We start from the raw sequence: 26,074 nt of genomic DNA, 5'->3' as shown, positions 1-26,074 counted from the left end.
TGATCTTTGGCATGTGCTGTGAGAAACGTCCTTCTTAGCTCCGGTGCATTTCGCTGAGTGGGGGACAAAAGATGAGTATAAGTGTACCTCACTTCAGCAACCCATGAACCCTCTTTCGTCTCTAGCCCCAATTAACAAAAAAACCTCAAAGGAGCTTGTGAAACATACTGTCTTTGCCAACCCAACGTCTTATAATTATCTCCACCAATTACGATAAGTAATAATGAGTTACTCCGTGAATAGTTCTATCAGCAGGTTTGTATATTTAAAGTATTCCGTGCTAACATAGCATGAGTGCTAATCGTATATCTAATAAATAGTTATGTGCACTGGTTTACACCAGGGCTTCGTTCGACTCTCGACATTATTCCGCCGGCCGCTAGACCCGTGGAGGAGGAAAAGACTGGGTTTCGACGTTTGTCCCTCCCAGTTTCCAGTGCTTAAGCATCCTTCGGAAGCTAATTGGGCTGATCTCCTACTAGGCAAAACCTTGTCGTACAATATCTTCACAATTCTCCCCGTAGAGATCATCCGCGAGATTGGGAATATTCCTGGCTATCCCGATGCAGTCGCCGCGCTCGCACTATGCAACAAAGATCTCGAATATATTTTGGAAGGCTTCTGTGACCCCGTACACACTGCATACGTCGCCATGTGTAGCCTAGGGATCATTCTGATTCGGCGCACACTTCGGAAGAGCGGAGGGAGAGCCCTGAGAGATGACTTAACTAGGTCCATGAACGATATGTACGCTCTAAATTCGATTGTGCAGAACAACTGCCGGGATATCTTCGCAATTATCGAGCCGTACATTACCTACGGGGATCCGAGTATGCGAGCTGCCGCCATCTCCGCCGTGGGAGACAAATATTACACAATGGTGCACCGCCTCATCCCTTACCTCTCAGATGCGGTTATCGTCGAAGTCTTCGGAATGACTTGCACCACCGGCAATTCATCCGTCGTCGACATCCTTATCTACCACTTACCGACTCGCCTTTGGGAAAGGGTTTGTAGGCTAAACCTCGAGTTCTCGGTTACGAGTGGCAGAAAAAATATTGTCCGTGTCCTAACCCATGGAGGCGCCAACCTTAACACTATTATGGTCTCCGAACAGCACCCTATCGACCAATGTACCTCTCCCCATTGGTTGGGGCTTTACGGGCTCATCACTGACCTGGTCCCTCACTAGGTTGGGGCTATGGTCCGTATGTTTTGTGACGGTGGGGCTGATGTCAACGCCCTCGATTCGCAAGGCCGCACGGCGCTCCACCACCTCGCATCGTACGACTCGAGAGTTGTTACCCCCACGATGGAAGTTCAAAACAACTTCAACAAGGGCAGACTCGTATGGCTCTACGAATGTACGCTATGGACTATTATCAATGCCGGGGCGGATATCAACCTTCAAGACGAATGGGGGAAAACCCCGCTCCACATTGCCGTGGAGCGTAAGGAGTCTATCATGATCAAGGTCCTTATGGAGGCCGGTGTGAACGCTTTAATTGCTGACAACGAAGGAGTCAGAGCCAGTAAAGCGAATAGGACTGCTCACTTCGCACCACATACTATCGAATTCAAGGTTCTCATGTTGGAGATGCAATAGGAAAGGATGGCTGGGATGCAGACGGCGGTCGTTCACTGAGGTGGTCTAAGGGAGTGTGGTTTCGGTGGCAAGAATAACTATTTGTTACTTTTTTCCTTCTTTGTCGAGAATCATTATTGTAGCTTATTCTGTAAGGGCTATCGAATAACAGCAAGGAATTATCCTTCATATAGTTAAATGAAATAACAACGTCCGTATTACTTTATCTTGCTGTTTAACTCACTAAGATTTCATCCTGATTTGTGAATATGTTGAATTTGTGCTTTTCATCTGTTAAGTGATTATAGTGGCATATGAACCTGGGCTATTCCAGTTTGTGTAAATAAGCCTCTGATCATATCCCGTGAAGCTCTGCGTCATAGAACTCGAGCTGCACACAATCAATGAATTATCAAAAAATAAATAAACGTGCGGGTCTCTTGGTAACAACGGGCTAAGCCTGAAGGACATCTATATAGCTCTCTTATCACAAGATAAAACCATGAATGAATCTTGTAGCCTAAATTTGATAATATGAACTTTATTTCGGAAAGCCTTTCGTGCCCCCCCCCCCCCCACCGAGTCTACCGTTATGAAAATAGAAATGTAACAAAGCTTGGCGTCAGGGTTAGGGGCCTAGGAGGTGGACGTAGTAAATTCAAGTAGCTGCATGGTGTTATAGATTATTCCAACCTACTCCTTGTACTCAGATCACTGCCTACTCGCACGTCGTGAAAGTTATCGTACGTCAATGTTGTTAACTCAATGGCTTTGGCGTGCGGCTGCCGTTTTGGGGAAGGCGGTGAGAAAAAGGACATGCGCCACATCGCCACAAGTGATTTACAGACATAGTTAGACACCTTGCATCTGTAACGAAAGTATACGTATGTCGCTTCATCGGATATGGGTATTATAACCGTAGTCACAACCTATCACTCGACCCAAGGAAGAGTTGACAAAGTCGCCCCCTGTTTACGGGGTTCCAACCTGTCTTTCGTCAGTCCCAGAAGGTGCTACCTTCAATTTTCACAGGTCTTGGATACTCTAGAAGATGCGTTTTTTGTGTGGTATCGCTTTTAAAGGTTCTCGATCCGTGTCTTTCGGCACCCTTGACATTGAAAGGTTCGCTTCTGTTTGTTAGGATTCTTTTAATTTTATAGCGCCAAAATCTGGGGTTCTAATTTTCAGAATATGTGAGTTAATACAAATCTCACGCTATCTAATAGCGATACCCCTTAGCTCAAAGTTTGCTTCACGGTTTGTGGCCCAAAGTGAGTCATGGTCTGTCACTTGGATTTACCTATTTAGCCCGAATGTCAAATAGATGATAGCAAACAACCGCCGGCATTTAACAATGAAGACATCGGGCCTCATACGATTATTTCGGAAGTGAGCGCGGGAAATACATTATTCCGCGGAGAGCTTTGTTGTGGCCATTGATCGGCACCGGATGGGTATATAGGCCCGGCCGACTCTACTGCGGTGTGGGCTAATTCTAGAACCGTTGGGTATTCTTTCCGCTTAGTGTCTTCAAGTATTAATTTCTCTGAATACACTCCCTTTAATGCTGCTCGGAAGACCTGCGTAAACAATCTCCTTGTGTTTCTCTTCTCCACCTTTTCTGGAATCTGTCTTTTTTCTAATGGTGGTCCCCCCGGCCTTCTTCATCTGGCAAAAGGAATACTACAAAAACTTGAAAACTTTGTTTCTGGATAGACTACTTTCGCGAACTCCCGGCTCATACTGCTGCTTGTTCTCCGAAAATATTAATAATCACTCTGTAGATGTCTGTGACGCGGTCGCAATGTCACAAACATATCTTTATCTCTTTTATTATTAAACAGATCATTATCAGGACATAGGAAGGCCCAACGCAAGATCTGCTTTCTTCCTCCAACATTTTCCTGCGTTCTAAGTGCTACAAGCGCTGCAAAGTCTGATGATTCGTGAAAATACTCATCGTAGACTCATGGAAAAGCAACTGAGGGATATCTTCTTTGCTATCTAAATATCCCAAAAAATGACTCTTAGTAGCTCTCCCTTCGATCCCCCGGTGGTGCAGACCAGGGATATTCTAACTATATACCCCAACCCAATGACTATATAAGCAGGGGATGGCATTTAGAAAGCATATAAGAGCTAAATACCTCCTTGCATGAAGTTAAAAATTTAGAATAATATAATTAGCTATATAATTATTTGAAAGACAGCGTAATTCGGGGTTCGGTGTATACGGGAGTGACGTAGCATTTGTCTACTGATATTCAAGTGTGGATGTTTGAAAAAATAAGTGGAAGGTGCAACATATTTTTACGCTACCGCACTAAAAATTAATGGAATAACTCCAGCGCTTTAATCACGTCGTTACGCATCTTCACACAAATCTTACCATTTATCAGATTCATTGACGCTAAATTAACAGGTATACCGAGCCGGGAACATAGCTGTATAATTTCACCACCCAATACTAACATAACTTGTATTAGGATATTTAAGCAAATCTTTAAATCCTTTACTGAATTGAACATGTCAGCATCGAACACCCGTCTGATGGTTGACTAGGTCAACGATCTAGGTAAGTTCTTCCCTACCCAATCCTATCTTCGAATCTTTCATAACCTTATTCCTAGTTTCAAGCTCGATTGGGGGGCCTTTCTCCTCCATTCCGGTCGAGATCGTTCATGACATCCGTCGATCAATCTGCAACCCCGATGAGCTCGCATCGCTTTCCTTCTGCTGCCAGGACCTCGAGTTCCTTCTCGAAGAATTTATCGACCCCGAGCCCCTCGCCTATACCGCGATTTGCAGTTTTGAAAAGACATTAGTTCTGTGCACTCTACGGAAAGAGGTCCTGACGGAATGATACTTGTATTACTCCGTGAGACCGAAGATGGGAATGCGCTTGACACCGTAGTACGGGAAAGACGCATGGATATTTTCAATATCATTCAACCGTATATCACCCATGGAACGAGTCCACCGTTGCAGCGTTCAAGTCAGCAGTCCGAATCAACCACGAACACCTGATGCAAGGCCTATTACCTCATCTCTCCAAGGCCGGCCTCCTCGAGGTCTTTGTGGAAGCCTGCATTTATACGAAACCGGGAGTCATCAAGAGGCTTATCCCTCATATTCCTATTAAGATTCGCCGCCAGGCCTGCTCGCTAGCACTTGAGACCGCTGTCACAGGTGGCAAAATCGGTCTGTTGAGAGTTCAAATCGAGGGTGGTGTTGACGTCGACAGGCGTCTAATTCATGAGGACCGGGAGCGGGATCAACGCAGCTGTCTACATTAGTTAGGGACGTGGGGCCTCTGGAATAACGATATCCACCGATCTGTGAGGCCCATGGTAAAGCTTTTGTGTGCTGCTGGTGCAAACACTAATGCTCTTGACTTTAATGGACAAACCCCACTGCATGACTTCGCCCTTGCTGGGCCGAATACTGTCACTCCCGGTCTCCGCCATGAATTCAGTGGCCATGTTGCCGACACCTCAATCAACCACCTCTATAGGTCTGTCTTGCGCGCTTTGATCAAAGCAGGGGCAGATATCAACGTCAAAGATAATACCGGGAAAACGCCTCTTCACCTCGCGGCGAGGCATGGTGAACCGGTTTTGTGTAATCTACTCCTCAAGCTCGGTGTCAATGTCCTGAATGACAATGGCATGAGAGCGAGTCAAGTGAACGGAAAAGCTGCAGTCCCGGGCACCATCGATTTTAAGGTCTGGGAATATGAACAGCGACAGTCAAAGAGAGTGGAGTACAAATGAACAGGTGAAGTCGGCTCGGAGAATAGTGGTAGGACGAAGGCTTCCAATTTTGAATATTCACATTGTTAAAATATCTCATGCTATTTTAGATAGAGTGTGGAAACTTGTCATGGTATTTTCTCGAGTATAATTAAATCAAATTGGTATTATGAAGTAGAATTCGATGTCAAGAAATGAACGGTTTTTCATCAACCACTTGATGACATTATTTTATGCCCTCCTTTAGTTGGCGGTGGACTTCAGTATATATGTCGAAATCTATGCACCTACACGCCTCATGGGAAAGTAAGTTAGTAAGTGAATCCAGACGCCTAGTGAATATATAATAGCACCAAACCACATGCATCCATAGCTCTTACGTATTGAGCTGGGGTGGTGATTAAGGTTTGAACTCATATATTCCTGCTTTAGGAGACGTGTCCCTAAATACGTGTATGCCAATTTAGTACCTATAAAATCCTGTAGCAAACAAGGCTTAAGGTCATATATGTAGATATATATGTGCGCAATCACATGTTTAAAAAACTGTGCACATATTGAGGACAGACACTTAGCTCTCTCGCATTCTTGTAACATGATTAAACGAGCGCCGGGAGTGCAAAGTTCTATAAGTCTCGATTCAGTTGTTTTAATTTGCACTTCAAGCACTATTTTCATTTTGATTTTATTTATCATTTGCTTCTATTACGCATACTCTTAGAATATCCAGCGTGTTCAGGTCCAGTATAAGGAATGAGTTATCAATCATTGACACAAACGAATCATGTAATATCACTCGATGTCTTCCACACTGTTCCGGGAGTAATCGTTTCTTTGATGCTAATTTTAAATACGAGAAACGTCTCTAGACACGGGAAATAGCTCTCTCAGAGACTATAATCCCGGCCAAGCGGGTTCCAGCTCGGATGAGCGCAAACTACAACGCTCCCCGAAATTGGATAAGCGCGTTGGTATATAGGGTTTCGCCGGTTCCCGACTGGAAGTGTTTCTTTGTATGTCATACGGACAACTTCTTGTCAGTCCGCTATATAGGACCAAACGCTGCTGTGACTTTTTTAGATAAACTGCGTTCCTTGTTACGGCAATTGCACGGATATGTGTAGTTGGCGGTATATTTGAGATGTTGCTGCCGTATCCCTTGTGGTTTCCGTGCCGGAGTTTGAAGGGAGTGTGCAGATTGATGGTGGGAACGACGGGATATATGGGCGGCTATCTTGCATCTATCAGTGCTTACCGAATGTAGAACATCACTATATAGAGCGTCCCTGAGAGTACCACACTCTGACGGATTTCTAATTGTATTATACATTAGATTCATGAACTTCACTACATATATATATATAACGCGGGGGCACAGATTGGATTTCATAGGGCGGTGCTAAAGAGACGTGCCCAACCAATTCTTATGATTTGGTGTTCCAACTAAAACACACATGAGGGTGCGCTTTGGAGAAATTCGTGTGAACACCCGGTAAATCACTCCAACATTTGAATCCACAAAACCAAACCTTTCTTGATCTTTTATGGTATTCACAACCAAGATATTCAAAGACATTTACCAACCTCAGCACGCATAATTGGGTGTGCTTTTAGATTCTTGTTCGGTATGTCAATAATTGCCCTCCTACGAGAGACCGAAAATGGGTACGCCTTAGAGCTAGTAGCTCAAGCTAGTCGCCTAGACCTCCTGGATATTCTTCGACCTTTATAACCTCTGGAAAAAAATACGTCATGGTTGCCTTCCAAACGACAGTTGGAAACGGTTTCTACGGGCTCATCTTGGTCGAACACCTATCGGATGAAGACACCCTAAGTGTCTTCAAGCTTGCTTGTACTTTCAGCAACCGAGACGATATCGCCTCTCTCATCACTCACATTCCTCGTACCCTTCGTAGGAAAGCCTGCACCTCCCCATTAGAGTCTGCAATCTCTTCTGTCAAAACGGGAATCACCGAGGTATTAATTTTAAACAGTGCGAATGTTAACCAAAAGTTTAAGGAGGACGCCTTGGAAAGCAACGACACACCTGCCTTCACTGGTTGGCGATGTGGTGCTTGAGAAGAAACACAGTTCGCCATTCCCTTGGTCCGATACTCGCGAGAGTATGTGCAGCTGGTCTGAATGTCAATGTGGTAGATTCCCAAGGACGAACCGCTCTCCATGAGTTTCCTTTGGCTGGAGTTAACGCCGTCAAACCTTACATCGAGAACGACGACCCAGACAAAGATTCTATTGACACCCTTTATCACTCAGTCTTGAGTACGATCATCAACTCGGGAGCTGATATTCACGTTAAGGATACCTCCGGGAGAACGCCACTCCACCTCGTTGTGATCGCTCGCGAGGTGGTGATGGTTGAATTGCTTATGGAGCATGGGTTAATGCTATTCTCGTCGATCGTAAAGGCATTCGGGCAAGCGGGATTAACGGCTATAGGCGAATCCCACACAGCATTGAGTTTCGCGTGTGGGAGTACGAACAGGCACAGAAGAAACGGATCGCAATGGGTCATGGTATGGTCTACTGAATAGCTCAACAGTACGTTTTTTGACCACTCTGTTAAAATATCTTCGGTATTTTCAGCGTGGTTATTGGAACTTATTTTATTCTATCAAATTAAATCAATTAAATAACTTGAATAATGAAGTCTTCGTCATACTCTTAATTCCTCTCACTCGCTCAAACTACTTGATTCTACATATGTGCATGGGATGATGATATTAATTAATGTCTTCTATATTACATCAGTTATTTAAACCTGCCGCTCTGGTGTTCCCAGTGCATATCATTGATTGATGCTTCTTAAATAGCAGTGTTTCGTTGTATTTTATATCTATGAATTAGGTTATTCTCCTTGCCTACCCCGTGACTTGCATGTTAGGGGGGAAGTAGGGGTCCAGTTTGTAAACCTGTTGGCGGGGCCCCAGAAATTAGAAAGATGGGGATGATTCTGAACTCACCTTAAATAGCAGCGATTGCGAACGACCCAGATCCAATGTACCAATAAAAATAAATGTTCTTTCGATCCAAATACTAAACCTCACGTTCTATCTTACGGAAACACTCGGCGAAGATAAGGTACAGTTACGACACACCCCTGTCCCTCCAAGATATAGGTCGTTCCTTGCACTCATCGCTAATGAACTATTTGCCGTTCAAACAGTGAAAGAGCACAGGTTAGGTTCTGTGATATGTCTTCAACAAATTTCACCGCTGGTCCACTAGACAAGTGCGAAAGCAAAGGTAGATTATTCCCTCTCAAAATCTATGGCACGGATAATATATACATATAGATGGTCCTGTATTTCTTTTCGGTGTACAAACACTAATATAGTACTTAGAAGTTTCAAGTAACCCGTTCCGAACACTGCCTGTCGAGTTAATCCTCGATATTCACGACTCTTGTGAGACGGATGCCTCTGCGGCATTGTCCCTCTGCAATGAGGACCTGCAGTCGATCCTCGGAAAAAGGACAGATCCTGGGTCAGCGGGATACGTTGCCATTACCAGCCTGGAGAAGACATTGGTGTTGCTCACCCTTCGAGAAAAAGGCAACGACTCCATGACTCTTGCCCTTCTCCAAGAGTACGAAGAGCAATATGCCTTGGAAAGGGTCGCAGAGGCCGGCCGCATGGATATCTTCCGAATCATCAAACCCTTCATCACCGCCGGCAAACATTGTGCGCTTGCTGCCTTCAAAAGCGCAGTCAATATTGGTCATGGACCCCTCACACATGGATTGATGGCATTCATCTCCGAGAGAGACTCGAATGAGGCTTTCCACTTCGCCTGCGAATCCCCCCACGCTCCATCCAACCTAATTCAATCACTCATAGAGGAGATGCCTGCTGGTCTCCGTACCCAAGCGTGCACTGATGCACTCGAGTCCGTCATTACAAGTGGAAAGGCCGGGCTTCTCAGAGTCTTGATCGCTGGAGGTGCCAATATCGAGAAGTATTTCGGTAACGAAATGTGGGAAACAGACGAACGCACTTGCCTGCACTGGCTAGGGATGTGGGGATTATCCAGCAATGCGATCCACGACGCTGTCCTACCAATGGTCAACATGATCTGCGCAGCTGGCGCCAATGTCAACGCCGTCGACTACGAAGGGCGTACTCCTCTACACCTTTTTGCGTTGTCCGGATACATCTCAGTCAAGTCTTCAATTCTTCTCGGAGAAGAGAGCGAGGACGATTTCAAAAGAGTCAAGGCACTTTACCGTTGTTCTGTGCTCACCATGATTCATGCCGGTGCTGATATTGATGCAAAGGACATGTTCGGGAAGACTCCGCTACATCTGGCCGTGGAGAAGGGCGAAGTTGGAATGATCAAGCTCCTCATGGAGCTTGGTGTCAATGCTCTCATCACCGATGATGAGGGTATTAGGGCCAGCAGGGTGAATGGTACCAAGGGATGCGCTCCGCACACGATCGACTTTCAAGTCTGGAAGTACGAGCAAGTGCAGGAAGAACAGGTTGGCGAGAAATGGGCCAACGTCTTGTAGAGGAGGTGCCCCCGATAGCTTCGTTTGTTTAAATAACTTTTGTTATTTCCAAGATTATTTGCACATGTAATCCAACACTACAAGCTTCAAGTCAATAAATATTATTGAATACAGGTATAGAGGATAGCTTGTCAAGATACATTTCCTCTGTGCCTAATTTGGGAAAGCAGTTCTGTCTTCGTTTGCGCATCCCTGTGAGTCTAGCACCTGCGCCAGAATCCGCAAGCGAGCTTCGCAGCTCCGGATTCTTAGAACACGAATGCGCATTGCTCTTTCGGTATACGTAAGTCAGCGAGGCACATCACCGTCCGGTACGCGTGTTTTCTTTACGTACTAGCTTCCTATATATATATATCCTCTACCATACGGATAAAGTATGATAATTTATATTGATTCCTTCACCATAGTTTCCTTCTAGGTGTAGGGTGATTCCATAGCCCGGGCTTGCTGGGCTGGCAGGTCTTTCCTAGGTTGGGCGACTTAAGGTTTGCTCACGGCCTGGGTAGGTGTGGGGTTCAATTTTCATAACTAAGAAGTCAACATTTGCTATCTAGTGTAGATACTATGCTTCAATTTATGGACGTACGAAACATCTCGTTATAGTCATGTAATGTTAAACAAGCACTCTTTTTTTACACCCCCGCCCCCCACCGTTCCGACTACTCCATCTGTGCGCTATTAACCCAGGCCTAGGGCATAAGCGCTCTTTACGTTAAAGAAACTTCAAGTTGATAGGACGCAAAAGGAGAAGGAGCGTCTGGGTTTTGATTTGACCTTATCCCAGGGGATCCTGGAATAGGGAAAATACGGTAAACCTTTTTGAAAGATTCCAGTCATTTCAATTCGTCCTCGTGAGGAGGTTTCGAAGTGATTTGTGTTTGTTCAGGAAACACTTATATGCAGGTTCCAGAAGTATTGCTGAGCGACAAAAGTGACCGTGATTTTGCGTAACGACCAGCAAAAATTGCCCAAATCGACCAACTTCCAAAATCGGTTCTCGGGGTTATACCCAAGAGATAGGTTCTATCAATCTAAGGCTTTCTACTTATTCAATCCTTTATTTGATATCTATTATGGTTGTGAAGTTATACTTGTTTCAAGACGCATTCCCATACAAAATCTGGTTGCAATGTAAAATCATGGTTACTTTGTCACCCAGCTATCCCTTACACGGTCAGTTCCAATTAAAATATAAAACCAACCGTAATTGGTATCTGTTCCGTGATGAACGCCGTTCATGGTTATCCTCGCATTAAGGCCGTGAACATGACAGCACGTCTCCAGCGTGTGGTAAGTTACCGAATACTAGAATAAACACTCTGTGCGTTCAACACAGCACATATGCACAGATACAGTTAGTTTTATATTTCAATCCGGACTGACCGCCTAAGGGATAGCATTGCTCACCCCAGTACCTTCCGGATTGGGTTGCGGTTGCCACGCGGTACCAGAAGTACCACACAGAGATATTCGGTCACGGGTTTCACCAACTCTAGAGCCAACACACCTGCTGTAGCGACATCTTAATATGAATATGGCGAGGTTGCAACCTGAAAAGATTGGAACCAAATGTTAGATTTTTGTGATCTAGTATATTTGTGAATATCGTGGTTACAATTGGCGTGTTCGGCTGCAACCACAAGTTGGGACGTTGGGGTGTATTTGCTGGGTTGAGCCACTAATTCTAGTAGTGCTATTTCAAATATTTAGGTTAGAGCAGAATATGGTTTATCGGGATATTGGGTAGATACCAGAATGAGAATGTTGAAATTTTTTGTTGCCCGAATACTATCACTAGAAAAAATATTGTTTATTTACTTAATATCACGATATTGGGCTAAATATCATGATATTAAGGTATTGCCGAATAGGGTGTAAGAGACCTCTACCGAGGTATAAATTTTTTTTTCGATTCGCGAGCAAGAAGAATGTGAAATAAAGGAGAAATTACTGAAGTGATACCGAAAAGGTACTTCAAGGATTACTTCTATCGATTATCTCGAGTGGGTCAAGTAGACTTCCTCTCTATCCTACTCTACCACTGACATTCGTGGCCTAACGCGTTGTAGACATTTGCCAAAACCTTGCTAACTCCTTACCGTAAGCACACTCTCAACGGCCTCGCCTACAATACGGGAAAGCCGGGTGTGATTAGAGCCGTACATGTTTTGCAGGTTTAAAAGTAACAGTAAAACCATATCAATAAAGACACCGACTTTTCAAAGAAATGTATTTTTATAGAAGCACCTTTTTTAACATATAACGTTTGGTATGGGGTAAAGGGACAAGACAGGGTTATAGTGCCATACTTATATACGAATCATACGGCTGATAGCAATGTCATGAACCCAGAAACAATAAAAGGCCCAAGTATAAACGAAGGGATATCATCAACCGCAAGGAGGAGAATATCCAGGCCGCGATTAGAGACTTTAATTTGTACAGGTTCAGCACTATGAGAGCTGCTGCAGCGGAACATAATGTCCCTATCAATATTTGATCCGTAGACTCAATAGGGCACAACCGCGATCTCAATCTCACTCTGAGAGCTCTCTACTCAGGTCAGAGCAGGAGGAGGCGATTGTGCAACTTTGTCTAAAGTTGAATTGATGGGGCAACCCGTTGAAGCTGCCCTATGTAAAGGCTTTAGCTGTTCGGATTCAACCCGTTGGAAACAGAAGAGAATTGGGAAAGCATTGGATATCCAGATTTGTCAACCGCCACCCCATACTCGATAGAGAGATAGCTACTAGAATAGATAGGCACAGAGCGATTGCGGAAAACCGGAGCGTTCTCAAATATTTCTTTCAGCTTGTATGTGTCTACCCCAACTTGAACTCGTGATTGAAAAAATACTCAAAGTTGGACAGCTTGAAAAGATTGTTAGAAAGCACAATATCTGGCCGCAAAATACATGAAATATTGACGAGAAAGGGTTTATCATTGGACAGAAATATAAATGTCGAGTTATATGCTGTAGGGGAAGGAAGAACACGAGATTGGAGCAGGGTCTTCGTCACAGTGATTGAGTGGGTATCGGCTGCCAGTGAAGTGATTGAGCCAATGATTATACGCCAGGGAAAGTCCCACGTTGCTGGTTGTTATGCTGATGTTGACCCAACTGGGCGGGCAACATTTTTAGTATCGAGTAAGGAATGGATAGATAATGAGTTTGGTGTGGAATATATCAAAGAGGTATTTGACAAATATAGCAGAACAAGGTTAGTACACTCGTATACTATACTAAGAAACTGTAGTGCGGGCAGAGAAACTCGGCTCTTGATCCTTGATGGTTATAATTCTCGTATGAATCCTGGGTTCCTAATATATACAGTTGAACATGATATCATTGTCCTGTGTCCTCCTTCAAGTACAAGTCTGTTACAGGAACTACGGAACACTGTTCTAGAGGCTTAGGACAGTGAGGAATACGAGTGACGAGTTGTGATGCGAAGGACGGTCGGGTAACGGAAGGACAAGCATAGAAAGGTATCGGGTAGTGTGGGGGCACGCGGTGTTACCACACTAGTATTATACTATTATGACGGCACGCTTACTATTGGGTGTCTCACCCGAAATAGAATAGGAAGCGGGGCTTATGGCTGTAGGCTGTTCTACTTAGGGAAGTAGGTCTAGGATAATAGTATGGTACAGCCCGATGACTGACAATTGCAAGGTTCATGGTTACGTGTCGGAATTAGAATGGAGGACGGAACTATGCGGGGGTGCTTTTCTATCTGGGTTATCTTCGGGAGCATTATCTTATTCTATTATCGTTGTATCAGTTAGTATTAGAAAGCGGGCCTTGGCATAGGTTCCCACATGTATAAATAGGGCTGGATTCTGCGAAGACTTGAGTGTATCATCAACCACCAAGTCAAGGGAATCCGGTTTACAATATCATCAGTTTAAACGCTACAGAATTATCGCTTAGCACTGGCTATTTCCCCAAACAAAGTCATGTAATACGGCTACTTGACGTTGAGTCGTTCTCTCAGCTACAGCGGTAGTACTCAGCGAAGTTGGATAAATGGACTAGTCATGGTCTTAGAACCATTAGCAAAGCCCAATTCATTAATTAGGTATAGAGAAATATATTGTTTTTAGTATAGTTGCTAAGTCAAGTCAGGCTAGTGATCGAGGCTTGAAAGCAGGCATATAGTGCAAAGGCAATGAAAACTGCATTTGAAGCTACCGGAATATACCCACCAAATTCAAGGAAGGTTCTGCCGTTACAAATCAGGATTGCTGTTCAAGGTGCGCTTCCACCGTTAGAGCACGCACTGCCTAGTCTGAGCACACCAGAGACTAGTAGGCAGGCGAACAGGTCAGGACGTGAACTATTAGAACCTGTCTCCTAAACTTCACCACGTTCTCAAAAGCTTATAGCTGGTATAAGAAGGATAGTGAAGTTTGGTTAAAGAATGAATGCAGATCATGATTTCTTTTTTTTTTTTTGTTTAATTCATTAATTGCATGCAACTTTACAGTTATGGCAATACCCTCTACCATGGTACGAAATGCATCAGTAAATGCATCATAAATGCATCAGTGAAAGTCGTCAGTCAATTTATCAAGCCTTGTTCCTAAAACGTGTAGATAATGCATCAACTAATGCATCAACTAATGCATCCTTAATGCATCACAGTCTCGTTTTGCCAAGAGTTCGGGAAATACTCAGGCTTATATCAGGAAAATAGAAATGCAAACAGTGCCGGATTTCTGAATCATGCCCGGGCCAGTGGGTTGAAATGCATTAATAAAGGAATTAGTAAAGACATCAGTAAAGGCATCAGTAAAGGGATCGGTAAAGAGACTAGTAAATGCATCATACCGAAGAACACTCCTGCCCCGATGCAAAACAAACGAATGTGGAGGGATCGAACCTGAATCCTTCCGATTATCTAGCTTAGACTTGGAGTTTACCACCTGTACCATTATATCTGTTCAATATATAGTACTTACTAGTACAAGCAATACGTATAAGCTGACTCAATAGGTATATGTAGCCGAACTGGAGATCCATGAATATCTAAGTCAATAATCAGTAGAGACAAGAAATACCAAGAACAGTACTAGTACTAGTAGTATTCGCGGTCCGACGATTTTCCCTACTACACCTTTACCTACTGTCGACGATTTTACCTACACCTTTCCCTACTAAGTACATACTGTCGATGATTTTACCAGCACCTTTCCCTACTACTTTGAAGTACTGTCGACGATTTTACCTACACCTTTCCCTACTATTGACGATTTTACCTATACCTTTCTCTACTGAGTAAATACTGTCGACGATCTTACCTACACCTTTCCCTACTGATTAACAATGTTCCCCAGGAAAGTCGTAGGGAAAGGTGTAGGTAAAATCGTCGACAGTAGGTAAAGGTGTAGGTAAAATCGTTAGCAAATGTGTGGCCTGATGCATTTATTGAGGCCTCGACAAGCTTATGCATCAACTGATGCATTTGCAAGCCGCTTTCGTATGGGAAATGCATCAATTGATGCATTTCCTGCCGTGGTAGAGCAGGTCTATTACCTACTACGCTCTCCTACCCTTTCAGACAATGTACCTAAAAAGATAACAACCACTAAGACCAACCTTTATACCACTTAAGGTTGTTACTTGTAAGCTTCCAGGACATGATTCGCATTACATTCCGGCTGCTAATAATATATACCGAATTAATTAGTTAACGCCAACTGAGTATGTCTACTCAAGGCGAGATTACTGGATCGGATCCTGCATGGACGGAGGTATGTGCTTTCCCTCATTGCCTTTTTCTCCCTTATTTTCGAGCCAGCGGTACTGGTTTGAAACGAGTAGTACTAATCTTCCCGGATTCCAAACGCCTCCAGAACCCATTTGATAATATCCCAGTCGAGATTATCAAATTGGTTGCTGATTCGGCCGAGGGACCCGAGCACAATGCGGCCCTAGGTTTGTGTAGCCAAGATCTGGAATCAATTCTTTCAACAAAGTTTACGAAGCCAGAGGCAACTGTCTATGTTGCGGTCTGCAGCTTCGAAAGGAATCTCATACTGAGAGTCATCTGGAAGAACGGACGTGGATCGATGATTCGTGGACTCACCCATGAGGCCTACGACTGTCAATACGCACTCGACATCGTCGCCGACGCGAATCGTACGGATCTGTTCCAGCTCCTTGCAATGAACAGTTTTTAATACCTGGCTACGCTAGTATTCTGGCTGCTTATAAAGGAACAGTTGCCTTCAGGAACCAAAATGTAACGGAGATGTTACTACCCATCCTCAATGGAATGGCAGTCGACGCCTTGCCGTACACCTGTCTATATGCGAATACGAATCCGGAAATCTCCGCTGCACTGCTTCCCTACATCCCGGACCATCTCCGCGCCGACGCCTGCACATCCGAAGTCGAGAATGCAGTCACCTCCGGAAAGGTCGGCGTTCTATAAGTGTTAATATACGGTGGTGCAAATGTCAACGTTGTGTTCGCTGAAGAAGAGAATGACTCCGACGAGCGCACCGCGATGCATTGGGTTGCAACGAATGGGCTTTGGCAAAACGAATCAAGAGGTTGCTTTAATGCCATGGTCAGGTTGCTCGCCACCGCCGGGGCCAACTTGGACGCTATTGACTACAAGGGTCGCACTACTCTTCGCGAATTCGCCTTGAATGGCTCTAGGGCGGTCACGCCAACGCTCGAATATGAAGACGTCATTACTAACAAGTGCCCCGCTTGGGTTTATGCACTTTTCCTCAGGTTTATCATTGACGCCGGTGCGGATCCTAATGTCCAGGACAATGACGGCATGACACCTTTGCAACTTGCTGTCTCCAGGAGGGAGTCGGTTATGATCGAGATTCTCCTGCGCTATGGAGTGAATGCGATGATCACGAACAACGACGGAATTCGTGCTAGTATGGTGGTAAACGGGGAGGGGGTGGTGGTTGATACGATTAACTTAGAGGTCCGGCAGTATGAGGCGGCTCAGTTGGAAAGGACTGATCTGAGATGGATCGCTGTCCTTTGAAATGGGTCAATAAGGAAATAAGTGAACAAGGTAGTACCTCTAGGCTAGAATATCTGGAAGGAGTTGTTTTACGAATCATATAGTCATCATATGTTGTAACTTATAAATCGTTGAGTAAACAAATTTCTGTATATACCTAACTACTCAACTTTAACAATAAAACCAAATAAAGAGTTGCTATATAAACGAGGAAGCCCTCCATTGATATCCGCTCTCTAGTTAGCAGTTGAGTTAGCTTTGTGATAAAATATTTATTTAATCATGTTTCCTATACCCCCTAGCTTTGCGTCCTTCTAGAAACATTGTACGCCCATCTACCGAGTCCCATTGTCTTTCCGACTTCGTTATAGTACACTTCCCTATGTTCATCATTGTAGACTCAACCTATTTTTGGGATCCGTTCAAGACTATTAACCTTGAATTGTTTGATTCTTCAATTCGGGATCAATGCTCATGGATCTTGACCGCATCAGAGACCCCGACAACCCCCTCTTATTTCCTTACCTTTTTTACACTATATATATATATAGACGGCATGACAAAATAATTACACAGCTACAAGAAGTTCATCACATCATTGGCTGAGAATGGGACCTCGTTGAGATCCTCAAGATGTCGTATCGCGGCCGATCATGGCCTCTATATGCCTATACGCCAAGTGAGCTTGAACACCACCGCTTACGCTACGCGAACCGAGAATAAAAATTAACCCCCATCTGATAAATTTTCAAGCCCTTGCTCAACAACCCCGCATACATGGAGGTAGTGAATATGTAAACCTACGCTACGCAGCTTGCTAGCTAGATCGATTGAGGTTTGGCCCCTACGCACGTGACAGACGATAATATTAGCGCTATTAGCTCCGGATTTATACATGCATTTGGGTCAGTCTAGCTAGGTTTACTACTCCTAGTACACCTATGTTAGTTATTATATGACAACGTAATCCGGCAACGTGGTCTACACTCTTTTATAACCTGGGAACACTGACATGTTATGATCCATGCGCCTATCCTTAGCGCCAGTTGGCGTGATTCCATTAATTCCCACCTCCGTCCATGATATATACCACTCAATAAAAGTTTTCTACACCTGCTACTATCTCTCTTGACCTTTCGCTTCTGGAGTTTGATATCTTATGGTGGTCTGCTCCTTGAACTCGGGTTTCATACGTATTTGAGTCATGAGATATCACTCAGGTATATTCTTCCTGAAGGCAAGAGCATAATAATAATAACAACCTCTCATACTTGCTGGAAGACGGTTGGGGAACACAGAAAGCTCACTAATAAGTTTTGTTTCTCGTTTGTTCGTTTTCTTTCGGAAATTCGTCTTTCTCTCCGGAAATTCTTAATTCATTTTATATTTCTTTATTCTTTTTCTTCACTTTTTTCCTTTCATTTGCAAATCTCCTTCCATGCAGTACTAACCTCTTCTGAGCTTCCGGATATTTCACACAACGGCTGCATAATTTTATTTTCTGGAATTCTCCATGTAGTCTTTGGAAGGAAAGGTTTCCCTACTATAAATAGAGAGCCAAAGTGTAAAATAAAATAAGATCATCTGCCATGATAAATAAAAGTGCGCTAGCATACTATCTATTGGTACCCACCTTGACAAGATCCGAATGCAACCTCACAGTTATGGCGGCGTTCAAGGGATTACCGCTGCGCTCATGCAATTTGAGCAAATGACTCGGGAAAACTCCCAAAGCCCAGCCCGACCAGCAAGATGGGTATACCGGAGAGGGGGGAACAGGGTTCGGACCTGTATGCTGCTCTCGGATTGAAGCAAGAATCAACCAGACAGCCATACCCTTTAGGCAAGAGCTTTGAATAATGCGGTGTCCTAATGGAAGTCTATACATACACATATTCCCAGTTCCACCACTGTCAAGACCCGACATGTAAAGTATGGAATAATAAAAGCCTTTTCTGCATCCAGCGTTCCAATATATACGCAGAGGCCGAGGGAGATCAGCTTAACCTAACATCCTGCCCTGAAATAAGATGGGTGCCAAATGGAAGGCTTTCGTGTGCAGAGGGAAGGTCACATGATCCTTTGAGATGTGGCAGTCAAAAAAGATTTAGCACCGGCTCCAGAGTTTTGTACCTACCTTTAGTTCTGCCATTACCTGCCTCGCTTCCTTGTAATCCTCTATACCTGACCGAAAATCACAGACAACTCTTAACCACCAATTTATCTTTATACTTGTAACTTTGTATGAAATAATCGAGCTCCCTTTGCATGCACCTGCTAATAATATGATTTAAAAGTTACCTACATTCAAATATGACTACCGCAGATGATATGTCGTCCACAATGGGATCCTCCATGGTCCAAGGTATATTCCCTGCCCTCATTTAGCTCCTTTCCCCAATGTTAGAAGTAGTTTGAGACAATCGACACTAATCACCATCACCCTAGCTGCACGCTCTGCGAGAAACCTCTTTTATACTGTGCCGGTTGAGATCATCAGGTTGATCGCAGCCTCTGCTGATGAGCCAGAAGAAAATGCCGCCCTTTCTCTTTGCAATAAAGACCTGGAGATAATCCTCTCCGCCGGCTTTACATCCCCTGAGGTCACCGCCTACGTGGCAGTGTGCAGCCTTGAAAGAACCCTTATTCTAAGGACAATCCGCATCCATGGAGGGAACTCAATGGTTAATGGACTCACCCGCAACGTCACCAATGACCGCAGCAACCCAAGATATCTCTACGCTCCAGACGACCTATGCGCTCTCGATATCCTTGCGGACAGTAACCGCACGGACCTCTTCATGGTATTGCAGCCTTTCCTTACACCTGGCGACTCCAGCATTTTGGCGGCCTTCAAAGGGGCGGTTGCGTACAAGAATCAGCAGCTGATCAACATACTTCTACCGCTTCTGCACGACATGGCGGAGGAGGCTTTCGCTCATACCTGCTTATTCTCCACTGGGACAATCTCTGCCGCTGTCCTTGCGCAGATCCCGGTCGACCGCCGCGCGGATGCTTGCTCCGCCGCCTTCGAGTTGGCCATCACTTCAGGCAATGTCGCCATCGTAGAGATGTTGACAGCCGGGGGCGCCGATATTAACATGGTATTTACCAATGAGGAGGACGAGATGGACGAACGTACGGCGCTCCATTGGCTTGGAACTTATGGTCTCTGGCAAAATGAGCATAGGGGTTCTATCCTACCAATGGTCCGAATGCTTATCACCGCCGGCGCAGACGTCAACCGAGTCGACTATCAAGGACGCACCATTTTGCATGAGCTTGCAATGAACGGTTCCAGAGCAGTCACTCCACGTCTCGAATTCGAGGATGATATTACTGATCAACGCCCGGATTCGGTTTATCGCCGCGTTTTAACCATGCTGCTCATCGGGAATGCAGACATCGACGCCCAAGACGACACCGGAGCAACCCCTTTGCACCTTGCTGTCTCCAGAGGGGAGACAGTGATGATTCAGATGCTCCTTCAAAACAGGGTCAACGCGGTCATTACCAACGACGACGGATTGAGGGCGAGTAACATGAATGGTGACAGGACGGCTCCTGCCACCATCGACCTCGATGTGTATAAATACGAGGTGGAACAGGTGGAACGGTTTGGTCCGAAATGGGTCGAGGTGCTTTGAAGTATTGGGTATATCAAAGGAGATTGCAAGTTTAGTTATAGATTCCCTTTTCAAGATATTCCAGATCAATTCCTGTTGAGCTTTATGATTGTACTCTATTACCAGTTGATTTATAAGTTCTGTATTACGATAACTAGCCATGAGTTCTAGTAGTAAATGAAATCAACAGTTGTTATAGATCAATTAAGAGTTGAACAGTTTCTAGTAGATAGCAGAGGAGGCCACCTAGTTTTTCATTTTCCCGTAATATCCTGGAAATAACGTTCCCGTCCCGCTCCTTTGGCTTACGTCATAACGCGAGGGGGTTGGGAGGTGTCGAAACCGATTGCTACGCCGCGCCTTCCGATGATTTACGGCCTAGAACTATACAATTCGAAACTGGAAATGGGTCGCTTTGACAACCTCTTACTACGTGACTATGGCAGAGTGCGGGTATTCTGCTTTGAGATTTATGAAATCCTTTGTGCAGCCATATGTCCGTCTCAATAAGTAAAGTGTCTAAGATAACCGAGGTTTCAATGTGCCCCTGCCTACTTACTAACCCCATCGATTTTGGGTTAAAAAAATAGACACACGCAGATAACGCATAATAAAACTTGCGCAGCTCGGTATATATGTATCTGATTGGATTCTAGTCTCTTATGGGTAGATCTATGCATATGACCCAAGTTTAATTAAGGCTTGGGGTCAGCCCAGCTTTATGAGCGCGCTCTGGTACACTTATTTTAGTTGTTCGTGAGCCATGTAATCCTGAAAACTGGACTACATTTTCTTTATCACGTCGTCAAACTGACACGTTGCAGCCCGTTCAACGCGCCTATCACAAATGCCAGCCAGCTACTAGTATAACTGTGTCTTTGGTTTTCTTCCCTCCTTTTCTATACTGCCCAATGAGAGCCCCTACAGCTGCTACTATCGAAAGTTGGTTTCTACTATTGGGCTCTTTCTACTGCGATGCTCTAGGCATGGTGTCTGGAATTCTTGACGGGTGATGATCTTGAAATATCACTCGGGAAAATTATTCGTGCGGTCAAGTAAATCTCTTATTGGATCTGTTACAATTAGACAAACTTCTAGCTACGTTAAGATCAAAGAAAACACCCCCGGAAATTACACGTGTACCTCCGTGCATAAGTCCCTACTACCTCTTGATGTAAACCGTCGTTCGTGCGGCGTGCGGGCACATGTGGTCCTGATCGAACATTTGTAAGTTAATATAAATAGGGGACTGATAGCTCTCCCATCGTGAGAATATCTAGGATATTTATAAAGAAACTTCTTATATATCCTACTATACATATATTCGATGATGCGCGGTCCTACCAGACCGCTTTGCAGCTGGCGGAATCTTTTCGCACACAAGTGCAATTCCTAATTTATATGGCCATCCTGCCCCTAATCCTACCTCTATCCCGCCCAGGCCCGCATCTCGGCACATGTTCCAGTATTCAAGACAGGAGGGAGAATCCAGGTAAGCGACAGTCCCAATACATTACAACACACATAAACTTCCCGCATAAATTCGTAACCTTCACACCCGTTTTCCGCTGCCTTCCTGATTCCTTTTACAATAGGTAAAGAACAGCTTCCTCCCAACTCTGATCACACTCACTGACACCTTCCCAGAAATCATGGCAAAAAACATGTTCCAAAGCATACCTGTCGAGGTCCTCTGGGCCATCGCCGACGCCTGTGAAGGCCCCGAAAATGTGGCCTCTCTCGCCATGACGGACCGATCCCTCCGCTTCCTCCTCTCCGACAGCGTCCCCGAGGCTGTCGCGGGCTATGTCGCCGTGATGTCTTTCAGTGTGCAAACAATTAGGCTCACCTTGAACGCAAGAGGACCAAATAGCCTCCTCTGTGGCCTCAGACACCAGCACACCGTCACAGGGAACTACGCCCTGGAGCCGGTTCTTCGTTCCAATTCCTTGGAAATATTCGGCCTAATCGATCGATACATCACTCGCCACCATAAGAGCATAGAGAATACTCGAAAATAACTTGCCCTCCATGGCCCACTTGCTCACGTGCTATCTCAGCCCGTACCCGCTGTACATTTGCTTCTCCCGCGCGGTCCACAAGGCCAACTTTCAATTCGCCCACATCTTCCACACCCCGATGCCGCGCAGCAACGGAATCATGTCCTGCCATAAACTCTTCCACAAAGCCGTCCACCTGAACATGCGCCAGGCCCGGCGTTTCCTCGGTGAGCGCTGTGCCCCACTCTGCTGCCGCCCCAACAGATTTCTGCACTTTGTCATCTCGACAGAGACCCACCCGCGTACATACGAGCCGCGCGACGTGCTTGAGACGGTGGAGCTCTTGTGCCAGATCGGCGCTATGGTGGATGAGGCCGATCGAGATTCGTACACGCCGCTGCATCTGCTGGCACTGAATGGGCCGCGCAGCATGCCGGCGCAGGAAAGCGCAAAATGGGAGGTGACTCATATGGGGTGTGTGACGGCGTTGTTGAGTGCAGGGGCAACGGTCGATAAGGCTGGAGTAAATGGGAGGACGGCATTTTGGTATGCGGTGAGGGCGGGGGAGGCACACATTGTGGAGATGCTGCTGTATGCCGGATCAAACTTTAATAATATCCACCGCGACGGGAAGAGGGACGATCAAATTCCGAAGGGTAGTAATAGGGATGTGAGGTGGTGGGCACAGTTGGTCATCGAGATGAGGCAGCAGTCCGATACGTACGTTGAGGAAAGAAGGATGCTTGAGGAGGGTTCAGTGCCTGCCTGATAGCAAGGCTTGAGGCGTGGACCTGTCTAAATTATAAGGTCTCGCGAGGGCATGGTGATTTCGTGTTGGAGTTTAACGGGGCAAAAGGGTGAAGAAATTCAAATATTCAATATTGTCGAAACTACTGTACGTTTAGAAGAGAGGACATATCATCCTTTGTCTCGTAATCGTATCGCACTACGAAAAGAACTAGGACCAGAATAAATAAAAAATCTCTACTTTCTTTAAACGCTTCACTCTTGGAATTGTGACTGCCACCTTTCCTGCGTCGCCGGAATGGTTTACCTCCAACACTGTGATTTTAAGATTCTACTTAGGATCTCGAACCGGAAAGGGTTCTTTAATATGTCCTCGCTCCATTATACTTGATACAGGTGAGACCAAATGTAACAGAATGAGAGAAACAGAGACCAAGATGACTACACACATATTAATCCCAGAGTTAAAAAACGATGTTTATTTTCGGTAGCCTGCGCTCCATTCTCTCCTGATGGATCAGGTTGCACATCCACCGCACTGAGGCTCAATAATTATATAAACAAAAACATCTAGAATAGTTACTTGGAAACTTATAGCTAGATCTAAGCTACTTTGATTAACCCCATTCGCTAAGCAAATCATTACTCACACACGTATCCAGAATCAAGGATATTCCCACAATTATTAGATTTGTCTCCTAGACGTTGGATTAACCTTCACTGCATCCCTGGCGATGCAGGGCCGCTCCCCTTGCATGACACATGGGCTGGCTTTGCCATAGCAACCCGTCATAGGCTCTCACTCGGATCCATTCTACTACCGTTCCGGTTAGCGGCTCCCACTAAGAATCAAGAACCGACATGTCAACCGCAGGCCGTGCAGGGTGCGCAAGATTGACCGATGTTCTACCAAAATGAATTTCATCAACAATAATGCGCGTTGTTCGCTAAGAGAATGGATGTGATATAGTTCGATGCTGGCCATCGCAATGTGGAAATCTCCCCAGCCTAGTTTGTTAGTAACGGGACAAGCGTGAAATCACACCGAAATGCAACGTAAAATAATTCCCAGTAGTCATGGAAGATGCATAGATATCATAAGAGCTTCAAAAATCATTGTGGAATTTTTTTTCTCTTTTCACCTTTTCTTTTTTGATGATCTCCTTACTGGGGAAGGGAGTACGAAGAAACCACCTCATGCACTTCGGCGTTTTGAAGTTGAATTGTTGTAATATGATAACCAATGGCCATGAGAAATCATTTCTAGAATTATTTCTAGAATAATTTCATCATCATATCTAACATCTTATAAAAGCTCATAATCTTTCCTTAATGCTGGGAATTCCGGGAGATACCGCAAAACCCCGAACTAGAGCGATAACGGGCTGCTAAACGACCATCGATTTAATTTTTGCGCCGAGACGCTATTATAGATCATTAGCAGAAATTATACACAATTATAGCTAGACCTGACTTCCGTTTCGTAGCCTTATTTCATAAAAATCAATTCACGTATCTGCAGTAAAAAAATTCCCACAATCATTAAATTTCCTCCTTAAGCGGCAGGTTATCCTCAGCCTTATCTCTGTCGATGCATCTCCCTGCTGAGCTTTCCCTGCAGGGCAAGATTCATACACTTTGCCACAGCAATGCGCCACAGCTCCTCACCCTGATAGCAATGCGGTGCATGCTTCTGTGAGTGGCTGCCTTCAATTAAAACTACCAAAGATATCAAACCCAGGCATCTTTCCCATTAAAAGCGCTTATAAACGATGGGTTACGATCGGTACAGAAAACCAGAGAGAAGTAATTAAATCACATTAAATGCCGGTGATCAAGCACAGTGTGATCTTCCAATTGAGTTGTTTAGGATTCGGGATTTATCTGCGCTCGGGTGCATGCAGAGAGGGTCGGCCCTCAGCAGTATTCTTTCCTGTGTTCTAGTCCTTTCTCAAAGATATTATTAATTCCTTTACCGCGGTATTTGAATATGTGGGAGTGGAAAAAGTGTGCCCATGATTTTGATAACCAAGGAAGTCGGTACTATAGGAGCGAGACGCGGGGGTTACTAAGAGGTTTTGGGGTTTCAATGTCAGTAAGAAAGTAATAAATATCCAGGATGGTAACATCCTTGCGTAGTTAGGTCTCGAGGTCCTCTCTGTGCCTGTCATCATATGATTTCCAGCAGAATGCGGTGATGCTGGACCGTATGGTGATCAACAGCCAGTATATAGCCAAATACTAATGAAAGCAACCTAGAAGACTGCATTTAATCTCTGTTGCATCAACCAAGCGACTATGGAGTATTTCACAAATGTAGAGGTGCTGGTTGGGGTTTGCTTGAACTAAATTGAGTTGAGTGGAGTGTGTCGGAGATGCTGTACCCCGGTGTGTCGGGATGAGCTCAGCATCTAGGAGTGGGGGGGGGGGGGGGAGTGACATCAGGCGTGGTTTCGCCTTCATTGATGATATCTTTCTCTGGTTATGGCCAATTGAGGATTCGGCGCTGAGAAGCTGAGTCTTCAGGTAAGATCCTGGCACCTTCGTTTCTGCACATTATTGTCACAACGGTTCCGACGTGATTGGGCAAGTTCTGCCCCATGTGACCTTAAAATGTGGTAAGGAAAATAAGTTTTGCGCTGAGCTAAATAGGGCATGTGTCGTTGGTTGTAATGCCTACCTTGAGAAGTACCGTTGCCACCACACATCATCCTTCCATCTTACAACACACGCTTTTACACCAAACCGCATAGTAACAAGTATTTTCTTCTTCCTTTTCCTCAACTGTATGTCTTTAACTGTCTTCATCCTCGACATATCCTTTCCTTATTGGTGATA

The 26,074-nt window shown here is 44.9% G+C and overlaps 8 protein-coding genes across 8 annotated transcripts; all 8 read left to right on the top strand.

Moving 5' to 3' along the window:
• Positions 1-223: 223 nt before the first annotated feature.
• LAJ45_03592 (uncharacterized protein) lies at positions 224-1,606 on the top strand (the record flags this gene model as incomplete). Its single annotated transcript, XM_046113177.1, has 4 exons — positions 224-255; positions 321-415; positions 483-1,009; positions 1,193-1,606. 4 exons carry the CDS (start codon positions 224-226, stop codon positions 1,604-1,606), a joined length of 1,068 nt encoding a protein of 355 aa, XP_045973470.1.
• Positions 1,607-4,932: 3,326 nt separating this feature from the next.
• LAJ45_03591 (uncharacterized protein) lies at positions 4,933-5,358 on the top strand (the record flags this gene model as incomplete). Its single annotated transcript, XM_046113176.1, has 1 exon — positions 4,933-5,358. One exon carries the CDS (start codon positions 4,933-4,935, stop codon positions 5,356-5,358), a length of 426 nt encoding a protein of 141 aa, XP_045973469.1.
• Positions 5,359-7,089: 1,731 nt separating this feature from the next.
• On the top strand, positions 7,090-9,865 carry LAJ45_03590 (uncharacterized protein; the record flags this gene model as incomplete). The annotated part of the gene is made up of 4 exons (XM_046113175.1): positions 7,090-7,396; positions 7,471-7,735; positions 7,795-7,871; positions 8,700-9,865. The coding sequence occupies 4 exons, from the start codon at positions 7,090-7,092 to the stop codon at positions 9,863-9,865; spliced, it is 1,815 nt and encodes a 604-aa protein (XP_045973468.1).
• A 5,709-nt stretch (positions 9,866-15,574) lies between these two features.
• LAJ45_03589 (uncharacterized protein) lies at positions 15,575-16,305 on the top strand (the record flags this gene model as incomplete). The annotated part of the gene is made up of 3 exons (XM_046113174.1): positions 15,575-15,622; positions 15,725-16,010; positions 16,094-16,305. The coding sequence occupies 3 exons, from the start codon at positions 15,575-15,577 to the stop codon at positions 16,303-16,305; spliced, it is 546 nt and encodes a 181-aa protein (XP_045973467.1).
• Positions 16,306-16,380: 75 nt separating this feature from the next.
• Positions 16,381-16,884, top strand: LAJ45_03588 (uncharacterized protein; the record flags this gene model as incomplete). Its single annotated transcript, XM_046113173.1, has 1 exon — positions 16,381-16,884. One exon carries the CDS (start codon positions 16,381-16,383, stop codon positions 16,882-16,884), a length of 504 nt encoding a protein of 167 aa, XP_045973466.1.
• A 2,292-nt stretch (positions 16,885-19,176) lies between these two features.
• LAJ45_03587 (uncharacterized protein) lies at positions 19,177-20,510 on the top strand (the record flags this gene model as incomplete). Its single annotated transcript, XM_046113172.1, has 2 exons — positions 19,177-19,228; positions 19,312-20,510. The coding sequence occupies 2 exons, from the start codon at positions 19,177-19,179 to the stop codon at positions 20,508-20,510; spliced, it is 1,251 nt and encodes a 416-aa protein (XP_045973465.1).
• Positions 20,511-22,141: 1,631 nt separating this feature from the next.
• On the top strand, positions 22,142-22,510 carry LAJ45_03586 (uncharacterized protein; the record flags this gene model as incomplete). The annotated part of the gene is made up of 1 exon (XM_046113171.1): positions 22,142-22,510. One exon carries the CDS (start codon positions 22,142-22,144, stop codon positions 22,508-22,510), a length of 369 nt encoding a protein of 122 aa, XP_045973464.1.
• A 10-nt stretch (positions 22,511-22,520) lies between these two features.
• On the top strand, positions 22,521-23,258 carry LAJ45_03585 (uncharacterized protein; the record flags this gene model as incomplete). Its single annotated transcript, XM_046113170.1, has 1 exon — positions 22,521-23,258. One exon carries the CDS (start codon positions 22,521-22,523, stop codon positions 23,256-23,258), a length of 738 nt encoding a protein of 245 aa, XP_045973463.1.
• Positions 23,259-26,074: the final 2,816 nt, after the last annotated feature.

This window comes from Morchella importuna (genome assembly GCF_003444635.1).
Source record: "Morchella importuna strain M04M26 chromosome Unknown Morimp01GS008, whole genome shotgun sequence".
In the NCBI taxonomy this organism is placed as follows: Eukaryota; Fungi; Ascomycota; class Pezizomycetes; order Pezizales; family Morchellaceae; genus Morchella; species Morchella importuna.
This window is presented reverse-complemented; position numbering and strand designations above follow the sequence as displayed.